At 40.9% G+C, this 15046-nt stretch overlaps 1 protein-coding gene across 4 annotated transcripts; it reads left to right on the top strand.

Moving 5' to 3' along the window:
• The first annotated feature begins 1030 nt into the window (after positions 1-1030).
• On the top strand, positions 1031-14711 carry LOC135482620 (ethanolamine-phosphate cytidylyltransferase-like). Of its 4 annotated transcripts, none has more exons than XM_064762828.1 (15): positions 1031-1117; positions 1796-1911; positions 2241-2283; positions 2474-2519; positions 4623-4708; positions 5598-5673; positions 6986-7055; positions 7820-7867; positions 8274-8331; positions 8609-8753; positions 9266-9342; positions 9787-9930; positions 10522-10587; positions 11381-11469; positions 13047-14711. In XM_064762828.1, exons 2-15 carry the CDS (start codon positions 1850-1852, stop codon positions 13132-13134), a joined length of 1098 nt encoding a protein of 365 aa, XP_064618898.1. In that variant the 5' UTR covers positions 1031-1117; positions 1796-1849; the 3' UTR covers positions 13135-14711. The 4 variants fall into 4 exon arrangements, with proteins under 4 accessions (XP_064618898.1, XP_064618899.1, XP_064618901.1 ...); XM_064762829.1 differs by having other exon boundaries at positions 1060-1185; XM_064762831.1 differs by having other exon boundaries at positions 1076-1134.
• The last annotated feature ends 335 nt before the right edge of the window (positions 14712-15046 follow it).

Genomic DNA, 15046 nt, shown 5'->3' with positions numbered 1-15046 from the left:
CAGGCTGTGTACATGTAGCCTTTCATAGTTTGCACATCGCACCAACATCTATATTCCCGCACTGCACCCATTTTTTTCTTTCAAATTGTACCTATAATTATGTACGAATAAATAAATAAATAAAATAAATTATGTACCAACAATGATACGTTTGTGGTTTCATACTAGTTTCTCTAAAATTATTTCGAAATAATGTTGATATTTTCAAAGTTACTGGTGTCTCTCGTTAAAGCCACACCATTGACTAGATAGCAGCTTTCTCATGATACATTGCATTACCATTAAGTGGTGTCAGCTATAGTTGGGGTTGATACATGACCCATGACTGAACTTAAGGTTTTTAATGGCGCACGACAAGACCATCAGTCATTTCAGATTATCACAAGCTGTTGTCTGACACAAGGTGTGATGTACAACTACAGAGGTGATATGTAGAACTTCGTGTTTTTATACAAGTTTAAAATCAGTCTGATTTGCTACGATATTGTTTAGATCATTGGTAAGTGATTGGATCGAACATCACTCAATGTGTTCAATAAATATCGTTTGATACCAGCAAAATCTCGTCGTCAACCTATATTGGAATATATTGAAAGCTTTTTCCAATAAAGACCATAAACCTGTGAAATAGATGTTCTCATACATAAAAGAAACATGCAATTTTAAATTTTAGTGAGGGGCTACAAATACCCCCAGGCCACGGGGTATTTGTAGCCCCTGACCACGAGTCTTGTATTGTCTCTCAGAGGCATTGTTTTAAATTAAGTTCCCTAAATTGCAGGCTGTAAAATTGGAAGAGGTGCCACTACAATGTGCAGGCCGGTTTTAGTGAATCTGCCTGGAAATCTCTTGCGTAACCAAAATTATAGCTGAAAAAGGGGCTACAATTACCCCACTTTACCTAATGAGTTGTTGCAATTGTTTTCCCCGAACAGTGTGATAACAATGTTTGCAGATGTTACACTGACCGGTGCCATATGGCACTACGATGGTTAACCTCAGGTGTGGCCATTGCATCCGGAAGCTAGGTCTCTTACGGTCAACGCTCGGCACTACCGACCAAGCCCAGTAACGTGTGCGAGGGGAGGAGGATACGACTGACTCTGGAATTTCGAGGGTGTGGCCATTGTACCTGTAGGCCAAGTTCCTCTCGATATTATTCAAAACGGCAAAGTTCATGAGCTTGTTCGAAACAAATTTTGTCCAAACATTGGCCTTAACTTAACTTAGCGTTAAGCCCATACTAGTATATTGATGGCAACACTCCATTTTCCTTTTCCATTAAAAAATCAGAAGTTAGACCCGACCCATTTTTCTCATGCCGACTTATCGGCAGTGAATATCGGTCCTAAAGTCTCCATGGATATACGCACAACGACGGTGGATCGGCATGATTTTTCTCAAAACATGAATGTCCACGAGAGTGAAATGTTAATTCATTGAATGCCTGGCCAGGCCATGCCTCTGATACCTCAGATAATGGAATTCAGTGTCCGAGGTTGCTACATGTACTATAATTCATGTTTGACCACTTGCTGTGTGCTAGTATGCTTTATAAGTAAAAAACAGAAAAAGCATTTCGATTTTTATACCGTCGCCACGTAACAGCCTGCATGCCGGGTTTTCAGTTGTTATAGTATCACAGGCACATAATGGAAATAAGAGCGCAATACACCCCCCCCCCCCCCAACATGTTGTCAGTGGGGGAGTGTATTGCGCTCTTATTTCCATGTGCCTGTGATAGGACCACCTGTCCTATTATAAGATCAGCTAAGAGTCACTTTTATGTATATAGGATACCAGTACACTTCTGATCGGACGGACAGTTTCATTCAGCTGGTGAATAGTAATGGACAGGAGCTCCTCTTCGATTCAAGGCAAAAAACTGATTCGTCTCTACATGGATGGATGGTGAGTAAACCGTGACAGATGAGATTCGTTCATTTGCGTGAAAACTGGAGGGCCTTCGTTCGTTGCATTTTCAGCTGCAAAGCAGATAAAGAAAATCTTTTAGAGATGATTTTGTGGCAAAAAATGACATCCTGGGTTAATTTGTCAACTCCTGGATCAACAAAATAGGTGTGGAGCGATGCCTGGACGGACATGACGGGGGCATCCTCGAATACCAAGAGGCAGTCGTATGCTCCGCCCCTCGCGCAGCATCCTTTATAGGCCTATACCAGTTTTCAATATACTCATATTTAACTTCAATTTGTTCTTTATCATCATTTTTTTTTCAGTTTTGACGTTACCCATTACGGACACGCTAATGCAACTAGGCAGGTAAGGGTTGGTTTCGCTTCTGAATATCTTTAGGGTTTTTTATCTTCGCTGGGGAGAGCGCGTCACCGAATCACTACTATTTTCAATCAAAGTGCATCAAAAGGTCAGGAATTAATTAATCGATGCCATTCAATTACATGCTCAGTTTGGACAATTGGTTGGCGCAATCTTTATAGTGTGTTTTTTTCAGGCAAAGCAGCATGGTGATTGTCTGATAGTTGGTGTCCATCCTGATGGTATGTGTGAATTTGATAGTTTATATGTAAAACTACATTTTACATGATTGTGTAAAACGCGTCACTATTTCGTTAGGGCTGTTCCATCTATACCTCCCGGTACCGCCCTCATCTGTCATTTTATATACTCGAGTTCCGCCGCCTAACGTCCACTGTCGCAAGCCAGTGTATGTGTACATTTTGGTAGGCCCACGACGGGATTAGGTTTCTCCATGCCTCTGCTTGATTGACCTGCAACATCAATGGCAATAGTGTCTTGAATAGCATTCCGCGATAATGAGGTCACTGCAGCTGCTGCCCTCTATTTCCCCATCGCTGAGTGTTGGAAATCTATACTATAATGCGCGTTGTGGCCGCTAAAAAGGAGGCGATTTTTGTTTCAAAATTGGGCCTCGGAAATGCGTCGAATTCTTGCAACTTTTGGCTTCGTAGGTGTGGATCATAAGTAAGAGTGTCACTGAGGGTGTCATACGTCGAATATCTTCGTGGTTTTAGAATAAATAACAACTTTTCAGAGAGCACGTCGACTGGAGAGCTCCGCTCATTCTCAAAAGCATACACAAACTTCACGCATATTCTCCCTGCCACATCAGTATTAGCTTCCAGCACGTATGTAGTGCTGTACAACCTGGTCCATGGTGCAGGGTATTAGCAGGGAGATTAATGATTAGCCTATTCTATTTTAGTTCTATTCGAGAAACACTGACCGGAGTGATAAGGCAAATTCTGCAGGGTGGCCTACCGGAACATGCAGTCAGGGTATCAATAAACAGTTATGCCAGGATGGACAAAATATGTACAGTGGCCAGCGCTTGCTCTTTGTTTTATTCTTTACTGACTGATGTTGTCAGTTTGAATTGCGTTCTGCATCTCTCCATGCACCTGGCTTTGGTCCGACAGTGGCATTGGGTACGGGAGTGGGTAGGTGATATGCCTAATATGTGAGGGCCTTATTTGGAACAGGACCTGCTGTCACTGGTCTCAATGCATTGTGCAAAATAGCGTACTCCAATCAATCTATTGGGGGTTGCATGTAGATAGCAGCAATAAGTCCCTAAATGCAGTTAATTTCGTGTTTAACCTTTAATAAAACTTCAGTAACGTTAGAAATTTAATGTAGCTCAATCATCGTGCCCATTTAACTAATGTATATTACATTTCAACTTTGCCCGCTCCATGGGTATATGCTAGTACTAAATAATTGTTCTGAATATTTCTCTCTCTGACTCTATGGTATCATTCATGCTAAAAACAATGCAGGGTCAAAGATAATTGACTTTGAAATAAGCTCAAATGCGTAGAAATGTTGATGTCCGACTGTCACGTGACTAAAACGTCATCAATATCTTATTCAAATGACACTGTGAGCTATAAATAGTAACGTCGCGGAATGCTATAGGTGTAAGACACCCAGGAGGCGGAAAAAATGAGTCCTTTGATTATGTACTTTAATTCTGACCATACATTGGGTGATTTCAAAGTCAGTTTTTAGATTTAGTTTTAAAACTAAATGGAACACTAAAACCCTTGATTAAGCCGGCATTGAAATGAAGCGGGTTTTAGTCTCATCCTATTTCAGAGTTAGTGTTTGTTGGTTTTAGCATTATGTCCGGTTTTAGCTTAAAACTAAGGGATGGTTTTAGTGTCAAAAACTAACACCGGGACTAAAACTAAAACTCTCCACAACACCAGAAATGAAATCTGTTCTGGTGTTAGTTTTGACACTCAGATTTAGCATTATCCTATTTCAAATGCATGTTTGGTTTTTCCAAGGTTTTATCTCTGTCCATCTTGGTGTTAGTTTTACCTGCAGAATAAAACTTCTTCTTAGTTTCAGCCCAGGTTTTAGGTGGTTAGATAAAACCAGGTGTTGGTGTTAAACTAAAACCTCGAATTGGTCTTATCCAGACATAGGTTTTTAGGGGTAGAAATTAAGAATAAAACTGACACTAACACCCAACACTAAAACCAAAACCAACTTTGAAATCACCCATTGTATGTCAACAATAAACAAAACACTGTCACGGGCACCACCTTGGTCTGACAAACTTGGGACGGCCTGCTGTCACATTTCTTGATCGATTTTCTTTGTCTGCTTTGCAGCTGAAATTGCTACGAACAAAGGCCCTCCAGTTTTCACGCAAGATGAAAGATACAGAATTGTGCGAGCTTTTCGATGGGTCGATGAGGTGATTGTAACTCACTTTCTTTATCGTCTAGGTCCTACTTATATTTTTTTGGTTCGTACCATGCAGATATGTCATCCGGTTGACAGAAAGTCAGATAAAGTAGGATTGAAAAAAGCCATAAAAGCCCATCCTGACCTAACCAGTGATTTTCAATATACTAGCTCCGCCTCTCGATATTTCCCAAAATCGATGATTTTCAATATACTCCGCCTCTCGATATTTCCCAAAATCAATGATTTTCAATATACTCCGCCTCTCGATATTTCCCAAAATCAATGATTTTCAATATACTCCGCCTCTCGATATTTCCCCAAACAAGAAAGAGTCTTAAAAAATGATGGGAAAATTCCACAGCACTTGAAGTACGCGTATGTCAAGTACCACTGAAAGCATGGTGGAAAACAAGCAAGCCTATGACCCCCAAGTAAATCTAAGGCGTATGGAGCCCCGGTTTTTGGATGGCATGTGAGCCATACGTCCAAAACAGTTTTCTCCAGCCAGCGAAGTCTGTTGTGTACTCTAGACAGTGCGCACGCCTGTGCATTGTATACACATCATTTTGTGTATTCAAGAGAAAATTTTGCTGGGATTCACAGCAGGTAGCATAAAATCGGAGGCGGGGCTTTATAATTAGCCAAATGAATATTAATATAAAACGCTGTGAACATAAAACTACTGTCTGTTGCATACACAGCATGCTGTGTACATATCCTCTTCCATTTAAGTGCTGAATCTGACACCATTATCGTGGATATTAGTCACGGTCCTGAAGATGGCCCCTGCCTATCCCCCCTTAAACTACATGTACATGTACACTGAGACACTCGCCGAACGATTTAATCACTAGGTCAAATGAGGCTCCCAGGCTAACTACCAATTCTATCTTTAGGTTTTGGAAGATGCCCCTTTTAACACTCCAATTCAACTACTGAAGGAATTGGACATCGACTTCCACGTTCACGGCGGTAAGATATTTTTTTACTTTCAAAACAAGGGCATGCACGTAAACAAAACAGTGCTTCACCTGCCAGACTTCCCATATTAGTTGGACATCATAGAACTTGCATCAAAATGAATTTTATTGGACTTTCTTTTATACCATTCTAAATGTTGAATTTCTTCTACATGTACTTTATCTTGAAACTGGTATAAATAACTTTGATAAAGTTGAACTTTTGCTTCATCCTCAGTTTTGGAAAGTTGGGATAGGTCGGGTTTTTTTCCCGAAGTGGCTATGTAGGCTACACAGCAGACTGCTGTGTAAGTTGGTTGCATGCACAGCAGAGGCGAAGTAACATAAACCGCGTCATCAATGACGTCAGCTGGAGAAAAATGGCGGTGGCGGTGGCGGTGGAAGAACTCCCGCTTCCGTTCAAGTTTGGGCCAAAATCTCGTCCTTTCCCGCCTTCCAAACAGCTCTCTTTCGGTATCAGGAGCAACAGAACGTTGTCTTTACGGCACTCTAGAACCATCGACAAACAAGAAAGAGTCTTAAAAAATGATGGGAAAATTCCACAGCACTTGAAGTACGCGTATGTCAAGTACCACTGAAAGCATGGTGGAAAACACGCAAGCCGAAGCCACGGTTTTTTTATGGCATGTGTCCATAATGACCAAAACAGTTTTCTCCAGCCAGCGAAGTCTGCTGTGTACTTTAGACACATTGTATACACAGCATGTTGTGTATTCAAGAGAAAATGTTGCTAGGATTCACAGCAGGTAGCATAAAATTGGAGGCGGGGCTTTATAATGAGCCTAATGAATAATAATATAAAACGCTGTGAACATGAAACTACTGTCTGTTGCATACACAACATGCTGTGTACATATCCTCTTCCTTTTTTTCACATGTTTGAGCATGAATATCGTCTGCAACCACATCAAATGTAATCCCGGGACTTCAGCGATGGGGTTGATTTTTTTAAAAATCGTATTCCATCGGCCGATTTTGGAATACCACTTCACTGTTAACCACTTGTGTACATTTCCAATAAAATATTTTGAACATAAACAAGTGAACATAAATCATCAGATTTGAGTGCTTTTGTAATCAATATCAGAGTCTTTCAAATAAATTCTGAATATATACATGTAGATCTTTTTGTTGGAAGCGCACAACAGATGTGTCGATGATAGGTGCACATTATAGGTGAACCCCTCTATACCGATCGACTTCTGTGACAAGACTGAAATGCCGGAACCCCAGCTGGTGCTGAATTATTATCTTTTGTGCTTTTTGTGTAAAAACATTGATTTTGATATCATTCCTATTTGCAGACGACATAAGCATATCGGCCGAAACGGGACTTGACTCTAACGCGGCCGCAAAAAGCGCGGGCCTTTACATGTAAGTCGTTAACCGGGGTTGTTTATCCCTGTTGTCACGTGCGCACCAAATATTATTAAAGAATGTCATAACAAACTGCAGTAATGTATTGTTCAGAAAGACTAGCACTTACATTGTAGTTCTAATTCTGAATTTAGTTTTTCTTTAACGATTAAACTCGATCAAAGTTATTATCAATATTGAACTGATTGGATTTCTTCCTGCTAAATTATTTCATTATAAAAAGCACAATTATACTACATTAAAAAATAATCCCCGAAACAAGGCGTGCTTAATAGATATTTTGGTGAAAAATTTTTCTGACCAATTCATACGAAAATCGAAAATATTGATTCGCATATTTCTTTCTTTTACAAAATTTGATGTTACCCGGTAGTTATAGACAGTATCAAAATGAGAGAGGTATTATTCTGTTCGTAGTGGTCTTGCCTTCAATGGCAAATGGCAAATTGGCTGGGAGGTCATTTGCGACCGAGCACTACTTTGGGTTATTTTGAGACGTTCATTCACAATCTATAATTGATGATCCATTCTGTGTAAATAATGTTATCAAAATACACTTGTCAAATATTTCTATTGAATAAGATTTTTGAAAGAAATAAAATGTCTGCCGAATGTTTTAAAAATCGCCAGGCATTATACGTGTAGTAAGTGTTCATTGGCTGTTCATCAGAGGATGCACACTGAAGTCCCCCATGCAGCGAGGGCGCCTGGCTTGATGCTTACCGGTACATATATCAAAAGTGACTAGCTTATTCTTTCAGGGAAGTTAAACGGACAAAAAGTATCTCAACCACAGACTTGGTAGGAAGGTAGGCGATGATTATCAAAATAGCCCATCGAACAGATGGACACCACTTTGGTCAAAAATCATGACAAGCTGTTGCATGCCCGGCCATTAACCCCACGTGATATTAAAATTGGTCCCAGCACTGCGGGCCTAATAAAAAATGCATGGGAAATATCAATAAAGTTGGCTTTTTGGGCTAGGTGTTAAATTAATAGGGAGTTTTCGCAAATCCCCCGCAACATCAACCTGAACGCCTATCCCATTGTTCGACATCGTTACCATGACGTCGAACAATGAGACAGGCGTTCACCTAGGCGTTTAGGGGATTTGCGAAAAAACAAAAGCATGTGAGATGCCTCGAATATTCACGTCGTCACTTGTAAGGATGAGCTTGTACGAAACCATTATGCTATTTCTTCCTGTTGCAGGATTCTCTTGGTGACGAAGGCTCATCACGTGACAGTGGACGATGACATGAATACAACGGTACTGTGACATGTATTTTAGACTAGACTCATCCTTCCCCATCAACAGGCCTTTGCATCGTCGCTATAAAAAGACATTGACGCGGAGTGTGCAAAGTCAGTGTATTGAATTGAAACGACCCAAGGCCTCACATCGACGGGCGCGAGTTCGCCACATCTACACCCTTTTACTCGAGCTATTTTGAATTTCATGAAGAATTTTAGCAAAGTGTTTGTAATTTCCTTATTTTTGCCACAGCCAAGTTGTTATTACAAATAGGCTTTTCCTCTTGTTCCAGAGTGGTCAGTATGTGCTAGAAGAAGGTCGATGTGTGAACCCAAATTTCCTTGCAACTTCAAAAATGATAGCGGACTTCGCACCGAGGAATGTTCCCAAACCAGGCGATAGGATTGTCTACACGGCTGGGGCATTTGACCTAATGCGTATCTTTTATAAGAAAGAACATATTATATTACATACTGTATGTCCATGCTCGGATTTTGATGACGGGTTTTTTTCTTCCAAAACCTATCAATTGTTTCTCGAGACTATCTTCGATGAGTGAACTGACCAGAGCTCTTTTTGATAGTTAACGATAATTACGGTAAGTGCTGTCATCAAAATAACCGGCACAGGACATGAGGTCGAATAACGCGTCAAAGAGGCTATAACAGTGCAGTAGGTAAGCTAATAGCGTCCCGGACTACGTCAAAGTATAAATACAATAGTATAAACTCGTATATCAGCAGAATCTATGGTTTAGCATGTAATTGAAGCGTGTAGGTAATGGACTATAGGTTTAGAAGTCGTCGTGAAAGTTTCATAAAAGCCAAAGAATCAACCCGTTTCGTCTGATCAAAGAACGTAAAAAAACTAAACAGTGATATATTAACAGAACAGAACACATGGCCTAGTGTGGCTTCTTCGATAAATTACCTTGACCCAACCTCACTAGATGCTGGACATGTTGACTTCCTTGAAGCTGCCGCCGGACAAGGTGACTTCCTCATTGTCGGGATCCATTCAGACGCGGTAGGATCCCTTATTATATCGACTTTTTTTCGGTCCCACTTTTAAATGTGAATTTCCCCGTAACAAAATTAATCGCCAGTTTAATAATGTATCTTATCAGAATATACTGTTGTAAAATTTACAGAGCACGAATTTCAAAATCTTACGATCTGTTCGTCATATGTAACACCAGGTAATCATCCTTATAATAAAGCCCGTTATGCAGCTCTAAGTCTTTCCGAAACTTTCATGGTACGGTATGATTATATATACCCCTGGCCAGCTTGAATCCAATATAGTCCATAATACCGTACTCAAGTTGTCCCGAGCGAAATTGTTCCTTTAAAAATTCCGTGGAGCACCCCGGCGGAACATTCCGAAGGGATGCCAAAGCGCTTTCAGCCGGGTTAACTTGAAAAATACTACGATATAATTCAATGCCGAACTTTATCTTGTATAATGTAGGTTGTCAACCGATGCAAGGGCACTAACTACCCTATCATGAACCTCCATGAGAGGGTATTAGCTACCCTATCTTTCAAGTACGTTGACGAAGTTATCATTGGTGCGCCTTACATACTCTCAGAGGCCATCATGGATGAACTTAAGGTAGGCATTGTTTCCCCTTTATAAATAGGTATGGGATGGCATTAATTGTTTCCCATTATACAGTCATGTACATGAGAATATGTAGCATCAATTGGTTGTTTCCCCTAAAAAGCCTAGCAATGCCCGGTGTAGTATATGTTACCTTTTCTGATTTAGGACTCGAATGGTTGTTTTGATGTCGCCCTATTCTCTGAATGGAGGAACGATAAGGGGAATATTAGAAAACTGACGTATGTTACACCGGCCGTAATATACGGGGGCGGGGGAAAAGTGGTTTTGGCCATTTGAGAATAGATCCCCTCCGTCTGTGAATTGTGTCCTGCGTCCGCGTTACATGAATGGCCTTCAGTCTCCTCGCGTGTTGTCGAATCGGCCGGCAACGACTACAACTCGGGCAGTTAGAGGAGCATTGCCTAGCTGGGAATGATACACATATGTAAAAAAGATTTATTAAACAAATACCGGTACTCAATTGTACCAGTGTGGTCCGTTTCGCTCTCTATTCTGTCCGTAATGGCATTAACGTCAAATTCTGCCGGCTGCAATTTCACCAAGTTGCTGATATTGATCTATGTCTTAATGTATTTGAAGATTGATATTGTGGTGCACGGACGGACAGACACCCCAATGGACTTGGATGGCCAAGACCCGTATCAGGTAAGCTACCTACTCTTAGTATGTATATATATTTGACAGTGATGTAGCCTATGCATCTACGGCCATGTAGAATTAGCGGAATGAGCGGATTCTGGGCTTCAATCACATGGAAAAGCCAGTATTTGTCGCGATGATCGTCGCCATGCCTGAATTCTGAAGACGAAAGGAGGTACGGTAATACAGCGCATGCGCATGGCTACCGAATGAACTAAACTGTCCCTACAGATCAGTTTTCATGCCCTCATTGCGAGTCGTGGCTTAACGACTGTAAAAAGCGATTTTCAAATAATCTGTGTGGCGTATCGAACAAATTAAAACTTAATAAATTCATTAAGTTCCATTTTGTATGAAATCATATCATATTTTGTACAGAATCCGCTCATTCCGCTAATTCTACACGGCCTGCATCTACATGCTTCTACTTTTGAGTTTTTACTAAGCGGCCCAAACTGACGTGGTTATTCACTTCTGAAAGAGCCTACATATTATGCGTATATATCTGTACTATCACTGCCACGGAGTATACCCTCCGTTCGAGTGTATTTTAGAAACAGTTCGAAGGCCTGCTGAGATGCGATTTCCTCAGGACCAGACTCCCGCAGCAGTCGATTGCGTCATCCTAATTGGACGAGGTCGGGCCACTGCGTCCGGTGTGTACTCGTGACAGACAAGTAACCCACGGAGCGCGGAGATGGAATGGAACGTTTATATCAAAATAAGAGAAATATTGAGTTTGAACACCGTGGTCTGCTGCTTACATGCACTTAATTTGGATTTCGTTCCTTTGTATCAGGCAGCCAAGTCCAGAGGATGCTACAAGATCGTTGACAGTGGCAGTTCGCTGACTACAGATAGAATCATCCAAAGGATAATGATGCATTGGTAAATATTCTTGCGGCTACTATACTTGTGCGTTGGATTCGGTGGCAATGAGGCCCCGACATCCGACAGTGCTTGCTCGCCGCCATGCGCTGTCACAGGTGTATGTTGTATATGGCAAAATCCGACATCTAGCATGCGAAAATAAAAAAGATATCAACATCCGTCCACACGCCGGCAACGGTTGCGCCCTTCTGCCCAAAACGAACGCCACGCCTGTCCTCGGCATGTGGACAAATTTCTGACGTCATGGCCTGGACGTATTAGCGTCACATTGATGCTGATCTTTATGCAAGTTCCAATTCGTGTCTTGTACCCCCCCCCCCCCTCCTCAAGGGTACGACACCTTATCACCCTATAACGACATCTTAAGGCTCAAGCATCACCCTTTTTTCACCAATGCTACTTTTTCTTTCGTCAAGACATCACCATCAACAATATATCAGTTATCACCGTCATATAAAGTAACCGAACTAATTTTACTGGGTAAGGCTGTATGTTCGACAAGACATCGACACATTAGCATCCTTATTCTTTCCAGCTTCGCCAAATTTTCACTAAAGGAAAAATAAATACTACTCAAGCATCGGCAAAGATTAGTGGTGATAGCTTAACTACCCTTGAGGAGGGGGGGGGGGGGGGGGCAAGAAACGAATTGATACTTGCATTAGTAGGGGCAAGCGTTGCGACGCGGTTTTGGACATGGCTTTATACAGTGATGTACATTGTCGTAAAAATTGAAAAGCCTACATGTATATATAGTTTAAGGAATTGAACCCGAGGCGGAGGACCTTGGTTGAGTTACCAAGACACTCTCGGGTGGAGCTAAAATACAGGGTTTGGACGAAATTTTAGCTCCACCCGAGAGTGTCTTGGTAACTCAACCAAGGTCCGAAGCCGAGGGTTCAATTTCTATTCTAAAATACCTCAAACTTAAAAAGATAGGCCAAGAAAATAACTTGAATATGTGCGAATTTGGCAAATTCCATCCATCGCCGGCCCGGCCGGAGCGCCGGTAGCGCCGTTGTTTACAATATGTTACGGCAACGTTACAGAAAATGAGACATGTACATTTTGTACAGCGCGCATAGGAAGTCCGCATCGGCTCACTCAAGTGATGCTAAAATCCGCGCAAATGGGCTATTTGGAGCGTTTTTCTCGGCAAATATGTGTAGTGCTCATTAAAAAACTTAGGGTAGTTGATGCTTCCTTGACTGATTTGTGTTTGAAACAGTGTTTTGAGAGCCTCAAACTTCTGAAGTGAGCTGAAATTCCATTGACGTGACGTGTGCATGGTTTCCACATTTTAGTGCAACCCGAGGGAACTTTGGTAGAGCATCTTGGTTGCGTGTCCAAAACACTCCGCTCTCAGAACGAGGCTTATGCATTTTCCATTTAAAAGCTGACTTTACGGTACCAAGGTATTTTAGAATTACTCACCAAAGCGATGTAGAAATGATAAAAGCCATGAGGTGTAGGCGCTATAGTTTCATTAATGAATAACCCTTTGCACACTATTTACCAGTTATTGGAATACCTTTGCAATGATACATGTACACCCTTGGGCCTGTATGTTACAGTTTGGAGTATAAAGAGAGGAACCGAAAATCAGAGGAGAAATTCAAGCGACAAGAGGAGTTAAAAGCCAAGATGATGAAGGACAACTGAAAGAAACCAACAATACAGGAGACCGAGGGTAATTTCAAGTCATCCTATAGGATAGAAGTATAGGATAGAGTAATACCAAGTATTTAATCTGCACTTTTAGGTATGATTATAATAATAATAATGATATGATATCTAATAATAATCGAAGTTGCTATGTACACAGCAGACTGCTGTAGGGGTATACGGTAAAAAAGGTACAGGAATAAAAGGTACAGGAAAAAAAGGTACGGAAATAAAAGTACAGGAAATAAAAGTACTGGAAATAAAGGTACCGGAAAAAAGGTACTGGAAAAAAAGGTACACAAAATGGCATAAATAGGTAAAAAAGTACACAATTTTTTTTAGAATATTATTCTCTTCAACTGGTTCAGACTCGGCCTATGTCTTAATCTTTTCCTGCCCATTTTTCTTCTTCTGTGACTAAGGTGGTGCCTTAAAATAGTTTAATACATTGCGGACAATTTTGTTACAGAATGAATTTGAGGAAAATTCATGGAAGAAGTTGCCCAACAGGGGAGCTGAAGGTTTTTTTTGGTAATAACTACGTGTACATTCATGTTCTTTTACGTTTTAAAATACTCGAGTCGTATTCTTATTAGGGGCGGATCCAGGATCTTGGGAGGGGGGGCGGGCGCACCTGGCATCCCACCTGGCATTTCATATTAAGATTCTCGCCATTTCCCTAATAGCTTGTGTTTGGTCTTAAATCTAATAATTTGTCTGTTAAGACCTAATTGGCCAGGCACATTGTTAATTGGGTCCAGCTCTATGATGAATGTTAATTGATTAATTGCAATTTAACTTGAACATTGGTACATTTATCGGTTAACCCTTTTGCAGAGGGAATTGTCCTAGAATCTTTACAACCATCATGATCTTGATAGCCGTGTTTTCACTCTTGAAAACCATAACGGTATACTGGAAATTTGATACTTATTTCTAAGGCCTATGCAATGCCTACGCAACAAATAAAGTTAAAGTTATGAATAGAAAAAGAGAGAATTCAATTGATATTTAAAAAAAAAGTGTACCTTTTTTACCTATTTATGCCATTTTGTGTACCTATTTTTCCAGTACCTTTTTTTCCGGTACCTTTATTTCCGGTACTTTTATTTCTTGTACCTTTATTTCCTGTACCTTTATTTCCGTACCTTTTTTCCTGTACCTTTTTTCCTGTACCTTTATTACCTAGATTCGCTGTAGGGAGTGGGGGATCCATCACTCCCAACGGCCGGAGTTTAACCAGCTTGTTGCCGTCGATTTGGTACATATTGTGTAGACCATACTTGCAACCTCTCTGATGCAACTTGTTTGTTAGGCCTATAGTCCCCGAGACAGGAGCCCAGTCGCGTCAAGAAGCACGCTTAATATTTTCATGCTTTTATGGAAAATCCCGGTTAATTTATACCGGTATGACCTGTTTCGGTACGAAACAATTATTTTGTCTGCATGCAATACTTGTATCTAGTCTTTCATCTATTTACTGTTATACCTTGAATTACTATTTAATTTGTGTAGATATTATCACTCTACAGTGTATGTTATAAATTATATTCAATAAAGTAGTAAATTGTTGACTCCGGTGTTTTACGTTACTTTGTCAAAGGTCTCTTTGGCAGTGATTTGGATGCCGACGAACGAATTACTCTCAGTATTAAGTGGACGTGTTCCGCCAATTTCGAAACAAGTGGGGCCGAAGCTAGCATCCTCGAAAACCAGAGTCGGCCGTATCCTCCATCCTTCCCACACCTGACGTGATAAGCTCGGTCATTAGTGCCGAGTGTTGACCTAAAGGCCAGGACGTTAGCCAGCGGTAACCATGGAAAATATGCAATGCAAGAGTGGCCTTTTGAAACCTACATTCACCATGGTGAGTATGGTGAGCATGGTAGATGATGATTCTCACAGGTGA

Source organism: Lineus longissimus, chromosome 2 (assembly GCF_910592395.1).
Source record: "Lineus longissimus chromosome 2, tnLinLong1.2, whole genome shotgun sequence".
In the NCBI taxonomy this organism is placed as follows: Eukaryota; Metazoa; Nemertea; class Pilidiophora; order Heteronemertea; family Lineidae; genus Lineus; species Lineus longissimus.
The sequence above is the reverse complement of the archived record's forward strand: the minus strand, read 5'-3'. Positions and strand labels throughout refer to the sequence as shown.